Source organism: Poecilia mexicana, unplaced genomic scaffold (assembly GCF_051168715.1).
Source record: "Poecilia mexicana isolate PSO_F unplaced genomic scaffold, ASM5116871v1 scaffold_9, whole genome shotgun sequence".
Classification (NCBI taxonomy): domain Eukaryota; kingdom Metazoa; phylum Chordata; class Actinopteri; order Cyprinodontiformes; family Poeciliidae; genus Poecilia; species Poecilia mexicana.
Window position 1 is genome coordinate 25262930 of NW_028263378.1, and position 22097 is coordinate 25285026.

The window sequence follows — 22097 nt, forward strand, 5'->3', positions numbered from 1 at the left end:
AGAGGTTCCTATCCTATCCTTTAGAGATAGGATGCAAAGCTCCACTATCTGACGGTTGCTCTGAGTAGAACCGGTCCTCTTTTCCATCCAAAAAAGACAGTCAAGGTGTTTGGGGCATCCAATCAGGATGTCTCCTGGTCTTCTCTAAGAAGACAAAACCCTGGCTCACACAAAACTCGCTGGTGAACCCCTTCTTGCAAAGGAATGTATAGAGGCTCCTAAGGACAAGTGAAGAGTGTCAACCATAAGAGGTACGTCAGGCAAAGCAAACTCAAGCAAGTGGAACACAATGGATGAATGAATGGATGGATCCTTTTCTTTCCTCTACACAATTATGCACTTCATTGAGTCGAAGACACTGAACCTCGTGGCTGTTCAGGGAGAATGAATACTTTTACAAGGCACTGATTGTGACCATAAAGATTGGTTTGTGTTTGATCCATTTGAAATACCCTGGATACCAACTCATCACTTTTTAACACAAATAGCTCAACATTAAACATTGCATTTGTAAATAAAGCAAGCCACAGTCTACCAGCATCTGTCGTCTTCCCTTGCTACAGACTCCATCCCGCCCAAATAAGCACTCAAATTAATTGTTAGACGTCATAAAAGATGCTTTCCTTTGAGTTCCCATTTCATCACTACAAGAGACAGCAATACTGCAAATGCTTCCTCACTGGATTACAAAAAAGCTGCAGCGATAGTGATAATGCCTCTTACAACAGACACCGTAAACCCTTCTCCCACTTGCCTCGCCTCCGTTAGTGTTAATGTGTCTTAGTGCATCTGAGGGCACAGTGGGGGACAGATCCCCTGTAAATGCAGCATATCAAAGCACTGCTGTATTATTTTTATCACACTTCATCTTTCCACATCGAGTCTCCATCCGCGTTTCATCTTCCACATTTGGGCTATGAACTGACTGCTACACAAATCCTATGACTCTTTGCTTCCTCCGGGGGCACACTATGTCAGAGTGAGGGGAGACTTGGACTAGTTTAGAGGAGCAGAAGGAGGCGTCAACAACAACAACTCTAGTTTCTGGTGGAAAGGAGAGATGAAATGATTGTACAGCTTGCTAACACAAAAAATGGAAGAAAAAAGAACTATTCTGAATGTTGTGAAAGTTTTGATTTTTCTTCTTCTTCTTTGTAAAGCACTTTGTACAGCATGAGTTGGTGTGGGAAAAGATGCTCTGGTAAAATTAGAACTTTTTTGGGCTACATGGAAAACACGACTTGTGGAGGAAAGCTAAAACAGCACTTCACTATAAACCACGGTGGTGGCAGCATCATGCTGTGAGAAGGCGTTTCATCAGCAGGAACTGAGAAGCTGCACAGGATTGATAGATGTTTAAAGCTAAATACAGGAAAAATCCTGACAGAAAACTTGTTCATAATTGCAAAAGGCCAGAGTGAGGTTCACCTTCCAGGAGGACAATCAAACTAAACATACAGTCAGAGCAACAATGGAATGGTTTAAAAATAATAATACAAAAAAACATTCATTAATTACAATATTCCAGTTTAAATCCAGACCTAACTTGAAAATTTACAGATGCTTTCTATCCTCTGATTGAGCTTGGGTTACGAATCCTTAACGAATCTGTAAAACAGATTTAATGTCCTGTTTTCCCTGGTAGAGCAGCTGGGCTCAATAAAGTACTTTTGAATTTGAACTTAATTTGTTATTTTGCAAAGAGTGGATAAAAAAAAAATCTTGTTCCCTAGAAGTGCAAAGCTGTTGGGAACATTCATGCAGCTGTGATTGTAGTGAAATGTGGTTAAAGTCTCCATACAAATGCATGCAACACTTTAAAAATAACATAAAAAATGGTTAAGATTATCAATAATTTTTCTTTCACTTTACAATTTCGCATTTCTTTTTTTTTTCTTGTTACAAGAAAACACACTGAAGTGCTTGCATCAACATAGGCAACCAGCAAAACTGATTGTCGAAACTTCAGCAAAATATGACATGAACAGAGCTCTTAAGTGGATATGTTACGAAAAATTCAAATTAGTGGCTCTTTTTCCCCTCCCCCTCTAAGATTGATGATATTTCTCCTCATGAAAAAAGCCCATTTTTCATCAGGATAATGGCTTTTAAATTCCTGGTGGCCACACACAGCCTTCGCGGGCCGTCATACTGCGGTCTGTCGTTTCAGATCTCACACAGCCACGCTGAGGCTACCCACAGAAAAAGGAAATCTAGATAAGAGCTGGGGCTCCCTCTGCTGATCTAAGGCAATCACCTAATTAAAAAGCGTCCCAGGGAGAGACTTTCCGATCTCCTGGAGGACACCGCACAAGAGCCGTTTCATGCAAAGGCATCTCACTTCAATTTTAAAACTAGACATTTCTTTCTTGATGTACATAAGGATTACAGCTTCAAATGTCAGATGGTTTCATGTGCTCACCGCACTGAGAAGTATGGCCTCGGGGTACAATCTTGTCTTGTGAAGCAATCTGGAAATAAGACGTGAATAAAGCTGTGCAAAAGGTCTTTTTTTTTTCTCTCTGTACAGAATCAAATTCTGAGATTGCCTGCATTTAACTGTGCGCTTCCAGCAGTCAGGTTAGCTTTACTTTAAAGTAGGTGACAAAAAAAAAAAAAAAAAGAAAGTGGCTGTGCAAAAATTACACAATTTTCCTGGAAGACATAAAGTTATAGTAATTTAAATCACAAATCTGACCTTATGCAGTTGCAGTCTTTGAGAAAGTATTCACACTTCTTTAACTTGGCCACAAAGTTAATCTTCGCTGTTCATGGTTACCAGCATAACTTTGTGCGTGATAAAATAATAATACACACATCTGATATGTTTTTGTAAAGAAAAATCTTAAATGTGTGTGTTTGTAGAGCCACTTTTCACTGCAATGACACCAGTAAATCTTTTGGGGGCATGTCATACGGTAGCAGCTTTGCTGTTTTAAGGAGTGAATTTTCTTTCGCAAAATGGCTCAAGCTGCTCGATGAGAATGGAGGGAGAGCGCCTGCAAACTTACATGTTTAAAATATCGCCTATAATTCATGGCTATGATCTAAACTATTCCACTGTAGCTCTGACTGAATGTCAAAGGTTATAGGAGAATTGTTGTAGGGCCTACAGAGGGCTGCGCGCTGGATTGTGGGTGAATGTGTTTGTATTTGCCCGACCTGTTGGTGATGCCTCCAGCCGGCGCTCATCAGCCGCAATCAGGGAGCAGAGAAGCGAGTTTCCTGAAGGAGACGCTGACGCTAACTTGCTGCTTGCGGAAAACTGGCTCACTCGTGGACTAGTACAAGAAAAAAACAAAACAAAAAAGTAATTACTCTTTAGAATACGCATGCATATTTGCGCCATTGTTTTTCAGATCTGTGCTCCGACTGTCAAAACTAGAGATTATTGCTTTTGGTCCTAAACCTGAGCTTTTTTTCCAACCCTTTCACCCTCATAAACAAATGCATGTATAGCTTTTAGTTTCAAGAGTGACCTTTTTACATGACAACCCTTTGTCTGTTTTTGATGATTTTAAAGTGCTGCTCCACCTTGTCTTTAAATTTCCCCTTGGGGACAAATAAAGTTTTATTGAATTGAATTCTTTACAGTCTGGCACTGCTAAAGATTTTTCTGCAACTCGGGTGTTTCTTGGTCCTTGTGATGAAGCTTGTTTCACAAGGCCTTCACAGAACCACTGGATTTATGCTGAGCATAAATTACATGCTGGTGGATTTTATTTATTAATTGATCTCTCAGTAGAATAAATATCACTGGATTATATCAGAGTCAAGGCAACTGAATATGCAACACATTCTTGTTAGTAAAAAAAACATTACTGAAAATCATACACTATGTGGTGCTGGTCTAGCACATAAAATCCCAAAATTCAAGCTTAAGGAGCTATACAAGGCACTGTATCTCAAAAAAAAAAAAAAAATGAAATCATCCCCAGCCGTGAAAGTTGTTAAGTGTGAACACGGCATCCTTCCACAAAAGCCAGCCTGAGACGTAACCTCGGCCGCGGGATGTTGAGTACTTGTTCACAGACAGTGCGCTGACCTATCCTCAAAGAGCTGCTAGACCCACCAATTACCGGGGCCTGTAGGCAGACAAGCAGGTGGATGCCCGACCCCTATTTGCTTCTGGCGTCACGCGGTTCTGGCTGTGGACCCATAAATCCATTAAGCCCGTGTTTGGTCTGCCTGTATCTGAGGAATAGGACCCCTCCAGGGGGCCATCCGCATGTATGTTCACATCACTCTGATCACATCCCCTTCCTTCCTCTGAGGCCTTGTAGCTTCGCACCCCACAAAAAGAATTACACTTCACTGAGTTTAGTTATGCCAGCTGATGAAGACAATTCAGGTCAAGCTTTATGTGTGTGTGTATATATATATATATATATATATATATATATATATATATATATATATATATGTATGCATAAATAGAATTTCATACATATGGATGCTGGATGTGCTTCATCTTGAATGAATAAAACTGTCGTGCATCCACAGGTACTAAAGCGTGGACGTACACAAGCAGAAAAAAAAAACAAAGCTGTGCAAGGTAGGAGAGAGAAAGAGTGTTAGGTGGGGAGCATATTTATTAGTCTGTCTGTCATCCTCGATGTTCATTCATCTGTTTGGCAACACACTGAGAAGCCCGTAGGCAGAGTAAACAGGCAGTATATCCCCATATGAGGACAACAACGGTACTTCCATGGCTGCGTTTTAATCTACAATGACTAAGCCGGCGCTCACCAAGACTTCCTCCAGCCTTTCATGCTGAAAACGAGGCACGCAGCCCTTTTTATGTCCCAGCTGCTCGGGATCTCTGTTGACATGTACACCTGTTTCCATTTACTACACACATCTGCTCATGGCTTGATTATATATTTAGATATATACAGACCCCCCACCCTGCTTTTTTTTTCTTTTTTTTTTTTTTAAACCTTATTACTTAAACATGGCGCCGCATGACTTTGAGGATTCTCCAGCACATCTGAGACGTTTCACAGGGTGATCTAATGTTGAAGATGAGAGCAGACAGGATGTCCTGTAAAGGCTCGGCTTGTCTCCCTCTCTCTCTCTCTCTTTTTATTTGCTGGTTGTGGTGCATTCATCTCCAAGTGAAACGCAGAGCTCTGCATGTGTGTAGATTTGATCAGGAATGAACATTTCACAAGATGCAATAACGCAGGGCAGACAGGTGATGGCAATGTTGCAGTTGTATTTGAAAAAAAAAATTGCTTCTTTTTTTTTTTTAAACATTTTGAAAGCCTAAAAGCTGTTCTTTCGCTTTGATTCGGCTGGTTTTGCTAAACTTATTATAAAAATCAAAGGTGAAATTGGCATGAGGAGATAAGAAGACCTCCCCCCCCTTCGTTCTCCCTGCCATGTAATAAATCTGAATTCTCTGCAAGCACCTACAGCTCAGCCAGAAATAGGTCACAGTAATCTTGTGAAAAGCTCAAGTCATAACCGAGGAAGATACAACATAAAGTACATGTATAGCCCCCCTATTACTTACTATAGGCCCAATGGATAAAACCACAGAGCAGATAAAGACAATCACACAAGTAAGTACAAGTGATACCCCTGGTAACATCTCTGTGTAACTTGACATCATTCTGTGGGAAAAAAAGGGGCATCAGTTCAACAAAACAACGTCCAGTGAACACAGAGCTGACTTACGACTTAATCAATCAATCAAAGAAGAAAGAGATTCAGTGTTGTGGAGAGTGCAGGCACTGGTAAACAATCCTGAAGCTGCCATCATATTTGAAGTGCAATATTACAGGAGCTGCTTCACTGTTGTTCTAATAGAATCTGCTCTGCAATTGATCATCTGGACTTCTAAGCCCAGTTTGAGATACATAAATTGTTAGTTTTATTGGTAAAAACACAAGAAAAGTCATTCTCAAGACTGTTTTAAATATCAGGACTAATTTAAATTAAGACATCTGTGATAAATGGAACATAAACCATGTCTCTTCATATAGACAGACCTATTGATCCATCTATGTGGTTTGAGGTGTTGAGGGCTCCCCGCAGGGCGTCTTCAAACCCTTCAAAACACTTTGAACATTTTCCTTTACATCTTTAAACCCAGCACATTTGTTAATCTGTTCTGTGTTATTTTATGTGTTCTCAGGGGCCCCCCTATGCCAGCAGGGGGCCGGCTCTGAGTAAGCAGATTGTCTTTTCACCCATAGACAGCCTGTATGGCAGAGCTGCTGCTGCTATATACGGTACATTTTTCAACGGTGCTGCTCTGCAATTTGCAAAACTAAAAGCCTTCAATGAAATCTCCCAATCAGATGGCGTCAGCCGTAAATCACCAGGAGCTGTTTTTAACGCGGCCATTTCTGCGATAGATGGCGAAGGATGCATGATTGGCAGCCTCCCTGAATGACAAAAAGCCGTTGACGGTTAAGCACTGTACACACAGCGCCATTTGGTTGGCCGGTGGGGCTGCACAAACATAAACACACATGACGGGCAAACAAAAGGCTGAGCAGACTACCAAAATCTCTGAGCCAACAGCTGTAAATTGCTTCCCAGGGCTGGGAAGTCTCATCTCATTGATGGACAAGCCACCAGATGCATCAATTAATTTGTGGGGCTTGTATGAAGTATTACGTGCAGTCAAAGCAAATCAAGCCTGTGTGAGAATGTCTGGTCCGTTCATGCAGAAGGTGCTTGTTGGAAACGGCCAGAGTGGCTTCCTGCAATGCAATCCATCGAGCTTTAATTAAAAACAATAACCGGGCGATCATTTATTTATGACGCATCAGTGATTTATAGCTCAGTTTCGATTAATTGCCCCAAGTCCTCTCTGAATGTCAAGTTGTGTACAGTTTCCTGCTAAAAATGAACTACTCACACTAAAAGAGAGATCCCTTCAAGCAGAGCAAACGGCAGCGGTTTCAATCTAACTTGACATATGAAGCTCATTTGGGAACTAATGAGGAGCTGTTAGGGTGAATTCAGGGGCCGTAATGTAGGACGAGATAAGTAAGCTAGCTTTAACATTTAGATCGTAGAAAGCAGATCACCAGAGCTACATGACATAAGGGATGTAAATAAACTGTGGGCTTAGGTCACCACTTAACAGAATGGTGATTTGTGAATTCAGAAGTAAGAGAAATGACGTATGACTAAAAAACACGTGTGATCTAATATTGCATCACAACAAGATCTTTTTAAAATTCATACAATAACTTGTCGCCCAATTTACTAGATGAAATACAGCATTTAAAGGGTACAAACCTTTTTCAAAGTCTGCCATTTGCAAATATGTCAACACACAACCAGACAGATGGCTACTGCAGGTATGCTTTTTTTTTTTTTTTTTTTTGGCTCTAGTGGCTTTTATTTGACAGTAGTCTGACAGGAAAGGGGGCAGAGAGAAAAGACATGCAGCAAAGGAACAGAGGATGTTAAATCGAACATGGGATGGCCACTTCGAGGTCTATGGGATTGAAAACTGTGATATCAGTCAAAGCATATGCAGAAGAACATACTTTTTGTTTTATGTTATGTAGTCCTTAAAATGAAATTAAAACAAAAACAGAATCAGACTAATTTGGAATAAGCAGGCTGGAACAAAATAAAGGTGCCATAAATATCAAACTGTATTTCATTAAATCAATTGATGAGGCACACCAATGCAGCTTTTTAGATTTTAAATCAGTCTGAATGCTGATTTATGTAGTCAGGAGCAGTATACACAATTATGCACACTTACCCTGCACAACATCGACGGCTGTCCACTTGACATTAGCAGGATATGAAAATGAACACAAGAAAATTAGGCTGCCTTCAAGGTTGTGATGCCCTGGGCAGCGAGCCATATCCAACCCGCATACTAGTAGGAATCAGATAAGAGTGGTTTGTGCCTGTCCCTTTAAGAACAGTTACTTTTCTCAGTGGGACATTTTAACCACTACCTTAATGGGCTCTTTGCACCTAAGGCGTTGACGTCACATCTTCAGGAGCCAATGCGGCTCACTTTTTTCCGCTTTCAGTTACCATGACTGGTAGAAAAGACTAAGTCGTATTTCAGATGCAAAAAAACAATACTATTAACATTGTTGTCTTCCTAATATAATGGGCTTTTAAGTTTTCATTAATTTCCAAGCGATCCTGAATTAAGAAGATGGCTTGTAAATATCTGTCGCTACCAGCTAACGCCGCACAGCAAAGTTTGCAGCCTTCACTTCACTCAGGATCAGCCTAAAACTACCGGGGATACGGATGGTAAATAAAGGAGCCTCCCTGAGTTATTTCCATGGAATCACTTCTATATTCAGCCTGAAAGAGTTTATGGGAACGAGAGAGCAGACCAGAGCCAGACAGCCGAGCAACTGATCCGCCTGTACATCCTGCTGTAAACACCGTCCTATCTGAGCTCTTCACAAGAAACATGCAAAGGTAATAAAACGAAATAACACGGAGACATGAAGCAACACGGTCGTATTTTTCTAAAAGCAGCAACTTTGAACCTGAACAGCTGAACCAGATCTCTGACACCAGAGCTGCGCTACTGTTAAGCTACGAGGCTTGTTGAGCTTCGTCAGGCTTCGGAAGTAAAAAGCCCGAACCGGAACCTCCCCGTTAGTCTGTGACACTAACGACAATAAACACACATAATATACTTGAAAATAAGATAAATACATTGTCCGTTAGAATGTTTAGATACTTAAATAGCACATTTTACAAGAACAATGTCCGAGAATATTGCCTACTAGCATAAGCTAACGTTAATGTTAGCCACAAAGTTTAAGTAAAACTCACCTTCGTGTCAGTGAATGTATAACGAGGCGAACATCTTAAAACCTTTCTCCAGCTGACTTGTTGGGGCTTCGGATCGATGTACAAACCTTGGCCAAGCCCTGCAAGCACCTAATGTAAATGATATTTGTATTGGTTCGGAAACAATCGAGCCGCTTTACCCCGAACGCGGAAGCTGAGGTGCAAAGAGCCCATTAAGCGACAAGGGATCAAATGACTGCTAGTGATTGAGATAACTCTAGCAAATTGGATTCAGCTTAAAACAAAACGGACACTGAGAGAAACAATCCTTGAAGCAAAAGCAAGGCACAGTTGTCTAAATCTAATATGACTAATTCAATTTGAGCTCATTTGGGGATTTATGAGCAACAGTTCGAGAAATAGGAGGAATTTTGTCAGGAGCTGAGTGAAGCACACAACCCGAGCTGGTAGAGCGGGTGTCTGTGTGAGTGACTCCCGCCTGTATCCCCCCCTCTCCCCGCCGGGCTGCGCCCTCCTCTCCCCTCCCCGTTTACGAGTCATGATGGCGGAACTGTAAGGCTTCGGGACGAGCTGGAGCGCACCACCCGTCCTCGTTGAGCAAGTGTACATAGTAATTTATTTATTCGGCCAATTTTTTACATGCTTCCCCACCCCTCCCGCTATGACCCGCTGGATTCCCACTAAGAAAGAGAAGTACGGCGTCGGTAAGTGCTCGTATTTAACTTGGCGTGTTTTGCGCTCAGCCGACTCTCAACTCCCAGCAGCAACTTCTCCAACTTCAAAACAAACAGGACTCGGGGAAAAAGTTAGGGAACTGTATGTTTTCACTTTATGTTTTCTGTCCGCGTACTACGAATTATAACAAATGTCTAGCGGTTTTTGTATTTATTTATTTTTTTAAGTACAAGGAAGCTCACCTTCCTGGTTTTTTGTAACTTGGTTTTTCAAGGAAAAAAAAAGAGAGAAGAAAATACCAAAGCTGAACAATGATCCACAATAGGTGTTATGGAAACATGGAAAAGAGCCAGGAGTTCAGAGAGCATACCAGTCATTCCTGAGCCTAATCTCACTGAAGAGAACCGGTTGAAGTACCAATGAACATAAACGAGTCCTCGCTTTGCCTTAAGGTATTTCATTGCCCCCCCCTCAAGGTCTCCTTTAGGGACTCCCCATGGAAGCGCCTGAGGCGGTCTGTGCTGTATTGTATGTAGACTCAGAGTACAGAAGTCTTATTTAGTTGCATTTACGCTTGGCCTTACTTGCAACAGCACAGTCAACTTTACAATGCATCACAGTTTTGTGTTACTTCAAGAAAAGGTAGTTTCCACAGGGTTTTGCAACAAGGTGTGGCTCTTTCACCTACAATTGTATCTACAGTGTGCATGAATGTGCAAGATATCAGGAAGCTATTCATGCCCACTAGGTAATAATCTGCACAGTTCACTTTATGAGTAATCCCAACCTGTTTTTTTTTTTTTTGGTGTGTGTGTCCTGACCTGGCAGATTAAGCGTTCAGTAATGTGGGTCTGGTTGCCTTTGAGTGTCTGTTCAGATTCGCTTCACAAAAAGAGGGAGCAACGAGATTTTCGTCTTGTTACATTTTGACTTCAGTGCTTCATAAATAAAAAACTCCCACTATTTTCTGAGAAAATAAAAGGGGAAAATAAAACTGAGCAAGCTTCTGTCTCTAAATGTGTTTCAAAATGTCTTGTTTCTTGTGTAAATGCAATTGTGTGTACAACTGCTTCCACATAAATGCTGTGTGTTGGTGTCTTTATGTGTTTGTATGGACACTTTGAACTAACCCCGCATTTAATCACATACTTCATTGGATTTTATTGGGCTTTTATGTGAAAAACAAACGCAAAGTGGCTCATAATTCAAAGTTGCAGGACAAGCATACATGTTTTGCGACTGAAAATCAGAACATTGTGATGGGGATTCGCATCGAACACTCCTGAATCAATACTTTATGAACCCACATATTGCTGCAGTCGCCGGTTTTGCACATTCAGACCCAGAATCTTTTGGCAAAAATGCTTGAGCTTATTCAGATTGGATGGAGAACATCTGAAAGCAACATTTTCGTAAGCCTCGCCACAGATTCATAACTGGATTTAGATCTGGACTTTGACTGGGCCATTCTTGTAAATCAGGGGTGTCCAAAGTCGGTCCTTGAGGGTCGGCATCCAGCATGTTTCAGTTTTCTCCCTAGTGGTAGTAACAGCCTCCTCATCAAGTCAATGTTCTGCTTAGGCCTGCTAATGAGCCATCATTTGATGCAGGCGTGTAAAATCAGGGAGAGAACTAAAACATGCAGGATGCCGGCCCTTGAGGACTGACTTTGGACACCCCTCTTGTAAATGAATAAGCTTTGATAAAAATCATTTGAAATTGGCTTTCATTGTGTTTTAGGTAGGTTTTCGTCCGAGGTCACCTTGTATTTCACTCCATTAGTTTTTACCATCAGCTTTGACAAGCTTCCCTTTTTAATGAATGACATTCCCACAGCATAATGCTGCCAGCACTATGTTTCACTAGAAGGATGTGTTATGGGTCTGTCTACGGGGTGCACTTCTTGCCACTCTTGCATATAGATCAGTTTAGACGGTAGACCATTTCTTGTTGGGTTTGCAGTAGAGACGCACCGGTCCGATATTAATATCTGTATTGATTCTGATATTAAAAAAAATTCTAAATCGGGTACCGGTGACAATGTGCCCAATCTGTTCAGTGTAATTCTATGTTTTTTTGTGCTGTGAGAGATGTCATGATTCATCATTTGTTTTACGTTATGTTTAGAATTCCTAATTTCCCTTTCTGAACCATTTGAAAGAAGTTTTGTTAGTTTATTTTTGCGTGTTTGACCAAAGTAGTCAACCTGTTGTTGTTGTCAGTTTCTTTATTATTTATTTTACGTCGGCTGTTCTACTCTTAATTGCACTGATTGAACAACTTAAATCTGTGTTGTTTCTATGTGTTTCACCAAGCTTGTGAAGCTATTGGTGTATTTAAGTGTGCTGGACTGGGGCAGAGTTATCAAATACATTTGTAATTCAGTACATTTATGTCTGTGTTTTAAAAGAAAACCTTTTAAGTCAATTCAGCACTTTTTTTCTGTAAGTAAGCCTCAGATACCTGTATCGGTATCAAAAGTGAAAAAAGTGGATCGGTGCATCCCTTGTTTGCAGTCGTGCCATACTATTTGTATGTCGGTGTAACAGTTCGAACAGAGCTGTATTAGATCTCTAAAGCTTTGGATATTGCTTCAGAAACTTACCCCGCTTGAAACCTGCTGGTATATGGTGTGAGAAGCTGCAGTAGTGCTCTCTATCAAGTTAACCGTTATTGTTTTATGACCAGCACAGGTAGGCTGGTTATTGGTTTTGTTTGGTTGTGAATCAATAAATCTTAGCTTGAAGTTGCACAGAACTTTATCAACACTTCCTGGTCTAGAAGCAAATGTCCTTCTCCTCAAGGGGAAAGAAAGAAAGCCAGAATGTGACAGCAGTGAAAACATCCAGCTGAGAAAGTCTTTGCAGCAGGTATACTCCGTACTCTGACCTGACTAATCTCTCCTCCTGACGATATAAAAGGCTTGAGCAAAGTCTTTTGAGCTTGAGCCGCTGCTGGTGTTGTCACTGAAAATATTTCAACCCGTAATAACAGTCCCACCTCCTGGTTATATATGACCTTGTGTAAACGGCTGATGTTCAGGAAAAATCTTTTACGATCGTCCGTAGGTGTTCAGAAACGGCCGGTGTGTCTGAGTGTGCAGCCAGTCTCCCCAGAAACGGGGCAGAAGTCACTGACATTGTTCTTAATCTTCAAAATGCCATCGGACCCTGTATGAAGGCTTACATTTTTAATCCTATTAGTGAACCTCGACTGCGCTCGAACACAGACGGCAGCGTCTTTGGGTGGAAGAAGAGGCTTTTAAAAAAAAAGAAAAGAAAACAATTTTCAACACTATCAATTAGATCATGATTGCTAACAGGAAAATGTTGATAATAGACGACTTATCTTTCTCGGCGAATCTGTGACGGTCATAATGGAAGAGCTTCCTCATTTTACATCGGAAGGAGGAGCAAAAACCCCGTTGAGGCTCAGATGAAGTGCTGAAACTGGCAGGTCTTGGAACGAGATGATGCCTCCAGAAGGGGCTTTGGATGAATCACCTCAGTTGATGCCACTTTAGTTGACTTTGCCTGAAAAACAAATAAATCTGCTGCTGTGTGTGTGTGTGTGTGGGGGGGGGATGATGTGATTTCAGCAGGCCTCTATTACTGCTGCTGTTATCTGCCTGAGACGAGGCGTTTGTGACTGCTTTAACTATTACAAGCGCGGCACACCCAATAATGCACACATCTCGTAACCGTATAGCCAGTTGCATACATCCCAGTGAAACATGTTGCAAATGTTTTCCAGACTTCATAATTACAGCACACCCTGTTATGTGACACGGTTTTGTCATGATAAAGAACTGCAATTAAAAAAAAAAAGGAAAAAACATCTCATTCACGCCTCACGATGTTCCTGAAAGATGTACTTTATTTATATGTTATACTTTTACTCAGAATTTGAAGATTAAGTCATAAAACAATCATCTAAAAGAACCCTGATGTGTGAATTCACAAGGTGAAAGTCAGACGCTTCATACCAAACCTGCTACAAAATCCAATGTGGTCGCACTTAAAAGCCAGCACCAAGCTTTAATACCGTTAATTAAAAAAAAAAAAAGGCCACACCACTGACATTGCTTTTATGCTTCAATTAAACACCCCATAATCCTGTGCTGCATCGCCATCGCTGTCACGTGACCAAACGCCACATGATCAGCCCTCAGTTCTTCTGAAACGCATAAAGAAATGGCAACAAGATGGAAATAAACATCGGTTCTCATCACCAGCCCAGTTTTACTTATTGCACCAATATGTTAAATAAACCACCATCATCGGGCGACACAATGTTATTACCGGTGTAGAGCGAAAGGGAGACATTATTTATATAAACAGCTCTTTCTGTTTGCAGGGAAATGCATTGACTCGCTAATAGCAGGTCAGCCTGGTCACTGAACAGCAATCAGACTGATTTTCTAACTTGGAACTAGAACACAGTTGAGGCGATAATTAAACTTTCATGAAGAGAAGCTGTGTGAGATTATTATAGTTCTCCTACCTGCAGAAGCCTGATGTTATCACTGAGTGTTTTAGAAAAGTGAAGAAATCTTCAGAGTGGAAAAAGGTCAACACTTTTTTTTTTTTAGCTGACTTTAAGACAAATTTCTGCGTCCTTGATGCACAAAGTACTATGACTGCAGATCCTTCCTCCCATCAGCTGTCTTTGTAACCATCACTGTTCTCAGCTGACTCAATATTTGCAGTTTTCTCATTTCATATAAGATTCCTGTTATTTGCACACTTTTTGTAAATAACCTGTTTTTTGCACATATATTCATTTCTTTCTTTACATTCCAGCTGCACATTTCTTTTAATCTGAGTGTGCTATTTTTAACAACTGTACTGTATTATTATTTTCCTTATTTTGTAACTTTGCCCTTAGCGTATGGTCTGCAACTCTGCATGCTCTCAATTACCTTAACTTCCTGTTGCAACACATGAATTTCCCCGCTGTGTGATGATAATATGACTTTCTATTCCAGGGATATAAGCATTTTCAGTTTGTGTTGTTTGAATTTGACAAAATGAACCGAAGTGAAATCAGCTTCTTTGACGATTTCTTGACTCTGTGTGATATTACATTTATTTGCTACGGGCTAGGGGCAAGTACTTAAAAAGAAAAAATTAGAAAAAAGTAAACTATCCCATTATGTATGATACCCTTCTCAGATTCGACTAAATAAGTAGCACTTGTTCCTGGTTCATCATGGTCTACTTTAGTTCATACTGGGAGTTCTTAACATTTTCTCCACTGCACGTTTGAGAAGTTTTTCATGTGCTTCAGCAACTCCTCTCTTTGGCTGCGCTCATTAGTGTGACATCCCAGCTAGTTTATCCATGCAGATAATGTGTCAAAATGTCTTCTGGGCACCAGTAAAGCTCAGCCCGAGTACCACAATTGATACTTGTACCACAGTTTGAGAACTGTTTGTTTCAGATGGTTGGAAATGCCAAGATATACAAAAATTTGGCCAAAACTACAATTCTTTTTTATGTGAGAATCATCCCTTACTTTTCCAAAGTTTGATCAGAATGATTTTCACTGTAACTTTTCCAGATTTGCTTCAAACTCGGAGTTACACGGCTCTCCTATCTTGAAATCGAAAAATGAGGCTGTCTCCAGGTGACTGGATGAGGGTAAAATTACAATCCAGCTCAAGAGTTAAAAAACTGGAAACCGTGACTCTGGGTGCAGCTTTTCCGCTAGCTTTCAACTGGTTCCAAGTGCGGCGTGAAATAAGGTCATATAAATTTAGAGCTGAAAATGTTCACGTTCAAACTTCTCTGTATTTTATATTTCCTTTGGGAAAAAATAGAAGAATTTAAGACCATTGTTTAGTGCTAAACTAGTAAAAGCACTACAGATTAATGGATATTATTAGCAATAAATATGAAGTTGCCGGTTTCCTTCTCACTTTGCACCTTTTTATCTTTTTTTTGTGCCTGTTTGACGAGGTTTGTTCAATTCCTTCCTGATTCTGCAGAAATCTTAGTCACCATAAACATGCTTACGTGCAACTGTGGCTTATTGCGTCACTGAGAACATGTCTTCTGTGCCGATCACCAAATTAGATTTCTTTTAGCCTAATGATCTGCTGGTCATCTGTAAAAGCAGGTCAAGCTGAAAATTGAATGATTCTGGTCACCAGTCAAAAAAAGCGTTCGGCGCTTCCAGTATAAAGTAGCTCTGCCATACATACAGTTGAAACCATACATTTATGCACACTGTGCAAAACAGAGATGAGAGTAATGCTGTCTGACATTAAATCCATCCTGACCTTTCCTGTTTTAGATCTGCTTTTAGAATTTTTAAAAGCTTTTTTGAATTTCAAAAGTTTCCATTTCCTTAGTATCTGGTAGAAATGACTTACTGGACTGAGATCAGAGCATTTACATTTTTTAAAAAACATTAGCTTTGTCGTCCTTCAGCCACTTTGTACCTAATGTGGCACTATATTTAGGGTCATTGTCCGTTTGGAAGAGCCCAAACTCATCATCTGTGCTTTTCTCTAATTGTTTCTAATTCTTCTGACTCAAGAAATTAAAAATGAAAAATATTTTTTTCTTTTTTTATTATGGAAGTGAGGAAATGGAAATAATTTGTTAATCCCTAAGCAGCCAAAAATGGGTAAAGCAGTAAATCTGTGTGTCTGGTATGTTAATACTCGGTTTAAACTGTACCAAGATGTTATTACATGAAGAAACTGACTTTTTACTACAAAGCTTGACTGTTTGAGTCGGGGATCCACCAGCCCCGTTTCCTTTTCTCCTGGTGTTGCATGCCAGCTGGTAGACCTGCAGCTATCAACAACGGTTAAGCAAAGATTTTCTTAAGGATGCTTACAAATTTATTGTTTTTTAAATAGAATTATGTGCGACTTGCAAGAGTTTTACTTTAATCCCTTAACTGTCACCCTCAAAACATTTACATGCAAGTCAATGGGTTCCGTGTTTGCATGACAGTCAACGGGTAAACAATGATTTGTAAGAGGAAATTTTAATTGAATTGAATTGTTCTTTGGGATTAGTAAAGTACTTTTGAACTGAATTCTTGAAAAATCCAATTTGGCTTTTAAAACTAAAAACAAGACATTTCTCCTCAAACTCAAGTTAAAGGTTCGCATTAAATAACTCTTGAGAATATCATGCAGGTAACAGGAAAGTATGAAAAACGATTCTTTCAATGAATTCCTTCACAGGAGTCGTCTTTCAGGTTTACAGGTAGTGTTTAAACCTACGTTAGCAGTGGTGTATTACTAGACCACCCCCAGCGAAGGGCCTCTTCAAGTAAAAATAATTGGTAGGCAAGTTGTGATCAAAACGTATATCGACGGCTCTTGCGGCGTGTGCATTATATTTCTGTTTGGTGAACATGCCGTGATAATGATGCCTTTACACCTTCATATTTGCAGGTCCACTGTGGTCTGTTACTATGCTGAGATTTCTGCAGGGAGCAGCCATTAACGTCACAAAGAGGCTGAATCACGGGCCACACTCGCTTTGGTCCGCCGAGAAATATTTTAAGCAGCACTCTGACTTGAACGTAGTGAAAGCGTGTCAAGTACGTAAAATGTGTTTTCTTTCAGACGCTCCCTCCTTCTTCAGCGTAAGAAAACGAATTATTTTCTTTCTCTTTTGCGATCCGGATTTCCATCTCATCCATGAATCACGGTGATTAAATCTGAAGGCTCACCTTGCAGTGTCAGATCTGATTGCAGGTTGCGATTCGGAGATAACTGCTGACCTTGTTCCCAGCTTTAATAGGCTAACAAAGATGGAGAGCCAGTCATGATGTTTAAAGCCTGGAAAAAAAAAATTGTGAAGTATTTTAATATTCAGCAAACTGCGCTATACTCTCTTTCCTCTTCCTCCCCCTAATTTAGATAAGCCTTACATAATCTACTCTGGGCTAAATGTTGAGGCAGGATTTTTTTAAAAGCTGAATTAAGAGATGAAGCTTTACAGTGATCTAATTTTGTTCCTTTTTGCACTATTAGCTCTGAACTTTAGAGTTAACTCTCTGATTTATGGGTAGCCCTATACGGTCTGATTAGCTAGAGAACAGTTTTAGGAGCCACAGATCATCTTTGGCTGTCTAGACAGTAAGTGTGAGGCACAAGGCTTTTCAATTGAGCCTTTTACTTTTTTTCCCCGAGACATCCTGCCTGCCTGAGCAGAATTGGCTCGAGTACAAAACTGGTGTTTACCTCGTGGGAAATTGTACCTCTGAATGCTTTAGTGGCTGCTAATATCGCTACTCTTTTTCTGGGGGGATGCAATAATAGAATATCTGTAAATATGGTCAAATATGCAGACACTGTATTCTTATAAGCTTGGATAGCAATCACATTTTAATTTTGGTTTTTGCCCCTTGGCTGAACATGTTTTGTGATCTTTGCAAAATTGTGATATTTGGATGCTTGTATTTTACAAAAATGCTTATTTTTTAAAATCTTAAATAGCATTGTTTACAAGCTTTTCCTCTTTCTTATTTGAGATAAATTTGAAACTAAATAACGGTATGTCACTGTAAAGACGCACTTGTGGAAATAGTATCTTAAGAGTTATTATAAGTCTGCGTTACAAATCAACTGACCAGAAACTAGCCGAGATTAGCTTGATAATTAGCCTGGCTACATGCTCAGGTAGCCTGATTGCATTCAGCTGATCTAATCAATAATAGTTTTAAACAGTATTACCATAATTTGTTTGCATACCTGGATGATCCAGAAATTTGTAATAAATTTGCATTTTGCAAGAGAGAGGTGAAGTTAGCATCCTTCTTTTGGCTAGCTAACCAACAGTGGATGGCAAAGGTTAGAGGGAGGGACAGCAAATTATTTCCAACCAGAGAGAAGGACTTTAACTCACTGGAATGGGATATTAGATTTTTAGCAAGGTTGAAAGTATTTAATACTTAAAACTTTAAAAATGCCTTGGTGCTGAGAATCAGCCCTCAGTGTATTTCATGTAAAGTAAGCTGCTGTTTTATCGCTCGTTTAAGTGGCCCTTAGTAAAGCATAAATGTTACTGTGCAGTATCATGAGCAGAAGGCATACCTTTGTAGGAATGTTTTTGTATCCCCTAAAGTAGGCTGGTAAGCCTCTTGTGCATCATAGCATTGTTTTTAAAAAGCTAAAACCGAGCCTCGCTACCTCAGGTGAAACTGTGAGTGCATGCAGTTCAGATTAGCACTGTTGCTTTGGCACATTAACGTACTATCATATCATTTTCTTTTCTGCTTGGTTCTTCAACTTCCAGTGAAGCTTAAATTTGGATTGTTTACGTCCCCTGCTGAGTAATGAAAAGTTTAGACTGGCCGTAAATGTGATTGGACCAATCTAGTTATATTATAGCCATATTTTTCTTTTTTCTCCCACCACCATCTGTCACTATCCCACTGTTACACTAAACTGTCTCTTCCTTGGCTGAATAGTTTCCTGTATGAAAAGTGCTCTAGCAAGGACTCATCAAATAGTGCCGTAGAGAAGAGGTCTGTTGAAAGTGTAAGTGTTTGATTGCAACAATCTGTTAGAATTGATCTATATCAGCCATTTTTCCCATGATTGGCTCTGGAAGGTGATTGGCAGGCTGGATGCTGAAAAGTCTGCATGTTATTTTCTTCTTTTTTTTGTGGCCAGCTACATCACAGCAGAAAACAGGCAGTTGTTTCTGTTTGTAAGAGTTTGAGTTTATTGAAACTCTGTTTTTGGCTGGATTCAGATGATTTTTTAGCTTGATTGCCATCCAACAATTTTTTGATGTCATTCCAGGAAAAACAAGCAAAGTTTGCCAATTTCATTCTGAGTTGTATTTAAAATAATTTCAAAGGAAGCAAAGAGATGTAAAAGAGGCATCAAAAAGGAAATTGTGTTTTTTATGACGTACTGATTCTTGCAAGAGAAAGTTGCACTTCCCACATATGACACGAAGGTTGAACAGAGTGCTGCACAGTTACTCTGCTTGACCCTTTGACCTTTCATGTTTTTTTTCATCAAATGGATTTTGAAATGTTGGCAGCGTTTTGCAAAAGTTAAGGCACCAATACATATCCTTTAGAAATAGAGGCATTGTGTGCTGTTTTGGTAATGCTAACTTTGCGCTAAAGGCTAATATAAGATACTAAGACTAAAAAATTTAATCTGTCTTTGCTTTAGAAATCAATAAAATCCGTTTTCACCAATTTTGTGCTGTCATATTTTTTTAAATTCTTATTATTAACTACCTGTAATGACAAAAAGATGAGGAGAACAAATTCATTGCTATAACAAATTGGTTTTATCTAAAATCCTGTATTGGAGAGTTAAGAGAGTTGAACCTCTGGAGATTGAAAATCAGCTGCACAATCGCAAGGAATCGCTTCTTCGTCTCGATATTTTGTCGAATCCTTACACACATATTGTGTGCTGTACTTGGTACATTACTGGATTATTTTCTTTTAGCTGATATTTCTCTTAGTTTGAAGCAATATACTGCCTATTTTCAACACCCTGGGATAAATTTAGCCGTTTTCTCGTAAAATCTTAAAAATTTGGCTCTGTAGATACTTAATTTGCCTGAGTCGAGATGAAACGGGTGGTTGTTATTTTTGTTGCAGCGGTGCGTGCCTTCCTCATTAGTGCCTTTAGTATTCGCTTCCAAGTTGTGTGCCGAAAGCTGTACTTGTATTCCAACTTGTATTTTCAAGGATTACATGCAAGCCTGCATCAGGGGGCACCGTTTCAGATCAAATTTGATAAAGTCCCTATCATGGCACGCCGACTTATACATTTCTCTTTCTCCCTCAGCTGGCAACGAGAACAACGGATTCTGGTCATCGTGTTGCGTTGATGCTGATTGGCTGCCAGCTGCTGCTCGGACTGCTTCAGCCGCGCTGTTGTTCCTTAATTGTTGTCTAATCTACTTCAGTGCTAAATGATTTAGAGTGAATCAGGCTGACTTTGATGTAACATCAGTATGCACACAACGCTGAACTTGTGCCAGCGAGGCTTTATTAGAGCGCACAGGAGGCACGGTGGGGGGCTCCGCATTTGAAGTTTGAGCAGACCAGAGCTGCACAGATGAGCCGCGTGGTGTCCCATCTCGCTCTGCTTGGTCTCCCACCCTGGGCGCGCTGCCACGCCGTTGCCAGGCCCCAGACGCTGTGTCAAGTCGGTGAATGGACCATTGTCTCTCCTGGCATGGTTGGAGGCAGATGTCATTTCTTCACTGTAATTTTCCCGGTGATTCATGCGATTGTCTGCATTGTGAAGGAATCACTTCAGACAGTTATCTCTTTAAATTATATTTATAAAAAGGTTATTAGTTTAATTTGATTTGCATGATTTTGGTGTTTTTCTGTTTTTTTTTTCTTCACTCTATTTCTTGATGACTCAATAAGGCATCTCACAATTACAGCCTGATTATTCTCACTTGCGGACATGCATGCAGAAGACTGAAGGCATCGTAGATTAATGTAATTAGGTCAGAGCAATACAATATCCATCAAAACAGCATAAATGGGAACAGGCCAAAACATAAAATGTCATAGTTTATGGGGGGGAATGATCCAAAAAAGGAGTCTAAAAGCTGACTTTGGTATAATGGGAACGGTTTGGGATGAATGTCCGTTTCAAGACAAGCTAGTGGAAAATCTTCCTCTGTGAAGGAAGTCACAGAGAGGACGCGTATACACACATTCACTGATCTGTCAAATGTTCGCACTCAGGCTGAGGTGTGATGAGCCGAGCCAGTCGAAGCGTGCCGAGAAATCTGGCCTCCAGGAACGAGCATTATCGCTGTGCAAGTCGGGGCACGGCTCTGCTCATACTTCCTGCGTCTCCTTGCGAGATTAAGCAGCTGTGCGCGCGGCCGCGACTCCCTCAAGTCAAGACAAAGACCTCAACCTGCAGCCTTGTTTTAAAAGGGCTTCTCTTTCGCAATGTCACTTTGGTTGGTTTGCAAGCACATGCCTGGGTGAGCGATCCCTGCCATAAATGTGCAGGCTGGAGGTGAGAAGGGAAGGTGTTGCCTTCAGCAGCGCCGGTAGGTGGAAGCAGGAATGTGCAGGACGACGGCATCTGCAGGCAGTGTCATTTGGCGCGAACTGAACCGGTGACACTATTTATCAAAGACCTGCATGAAGGCGGATGATCAAACGCTATCAGCTCATTGGCCGCTCTCCTGCGTCAGAGAACACCGAGGTTACAGTTTTAAGACTGCCACAATTTTTTTTGTCTTGCTGTTTAAACTTCTGTTCTTGTGAGGCCAGAGAAGTTGACACACTGACTGAAACCATCCCCAGATCTATGAGGCACATGGAGGCAGTGGCCCCACCTGTTGCTGTGCACCATCAGTAAGACCAGTTACTGGTAACTAAGTTACCAGTAACACAAAGTGTGCAAACTTTTTCCTCATACTGTTCCTAAAGGACACCAGAGAATAACTTGGGGTAATTTTTCTGGATTTTAGAGTAAAACTGCTCACCTCTTTTCCACTTGTTGCTGCACACTGCTGAACTGCTGGCTGAAAGTTGGCTTCTATGCTTGTCCTCCGACAGGAAAGACAGATGTATCTGTTCTGGTAATATTCCCACTTTTGCTGGGAAAAAGTAAATATATTTACTTTTTCCCAGCAAAAGTAAATATATTTTGAAAACTGAATATGGGCCAC

General features: G+C 40.5%; 1 protein-coding gene across 1 annotated transcript in view; it reads left to right on the forward strand.

Annotated features, from left to right (window-relative positions):
* Window positions 1-9024: 9024 nt before the first annotated feature.
* dock5 (dedicator of cytokinesis 5) overlaps window positions 9025-22097 on the forward strand; it is a 66750-nt gene continuing 53677 nt past the window's right edge. Inside the window, exon 1 of the mRNA XM_014999551.2 lies at window positions 9025-9470. Within this exon, the coding sequence (XP_014855037.2) occupies window positions 9428-9470 (43 nt within the window). The 5' untranslated portion in view covers window positions 9025-9427. The remainder of the gene's footprint in view (window positions 9471-22097) is intronic.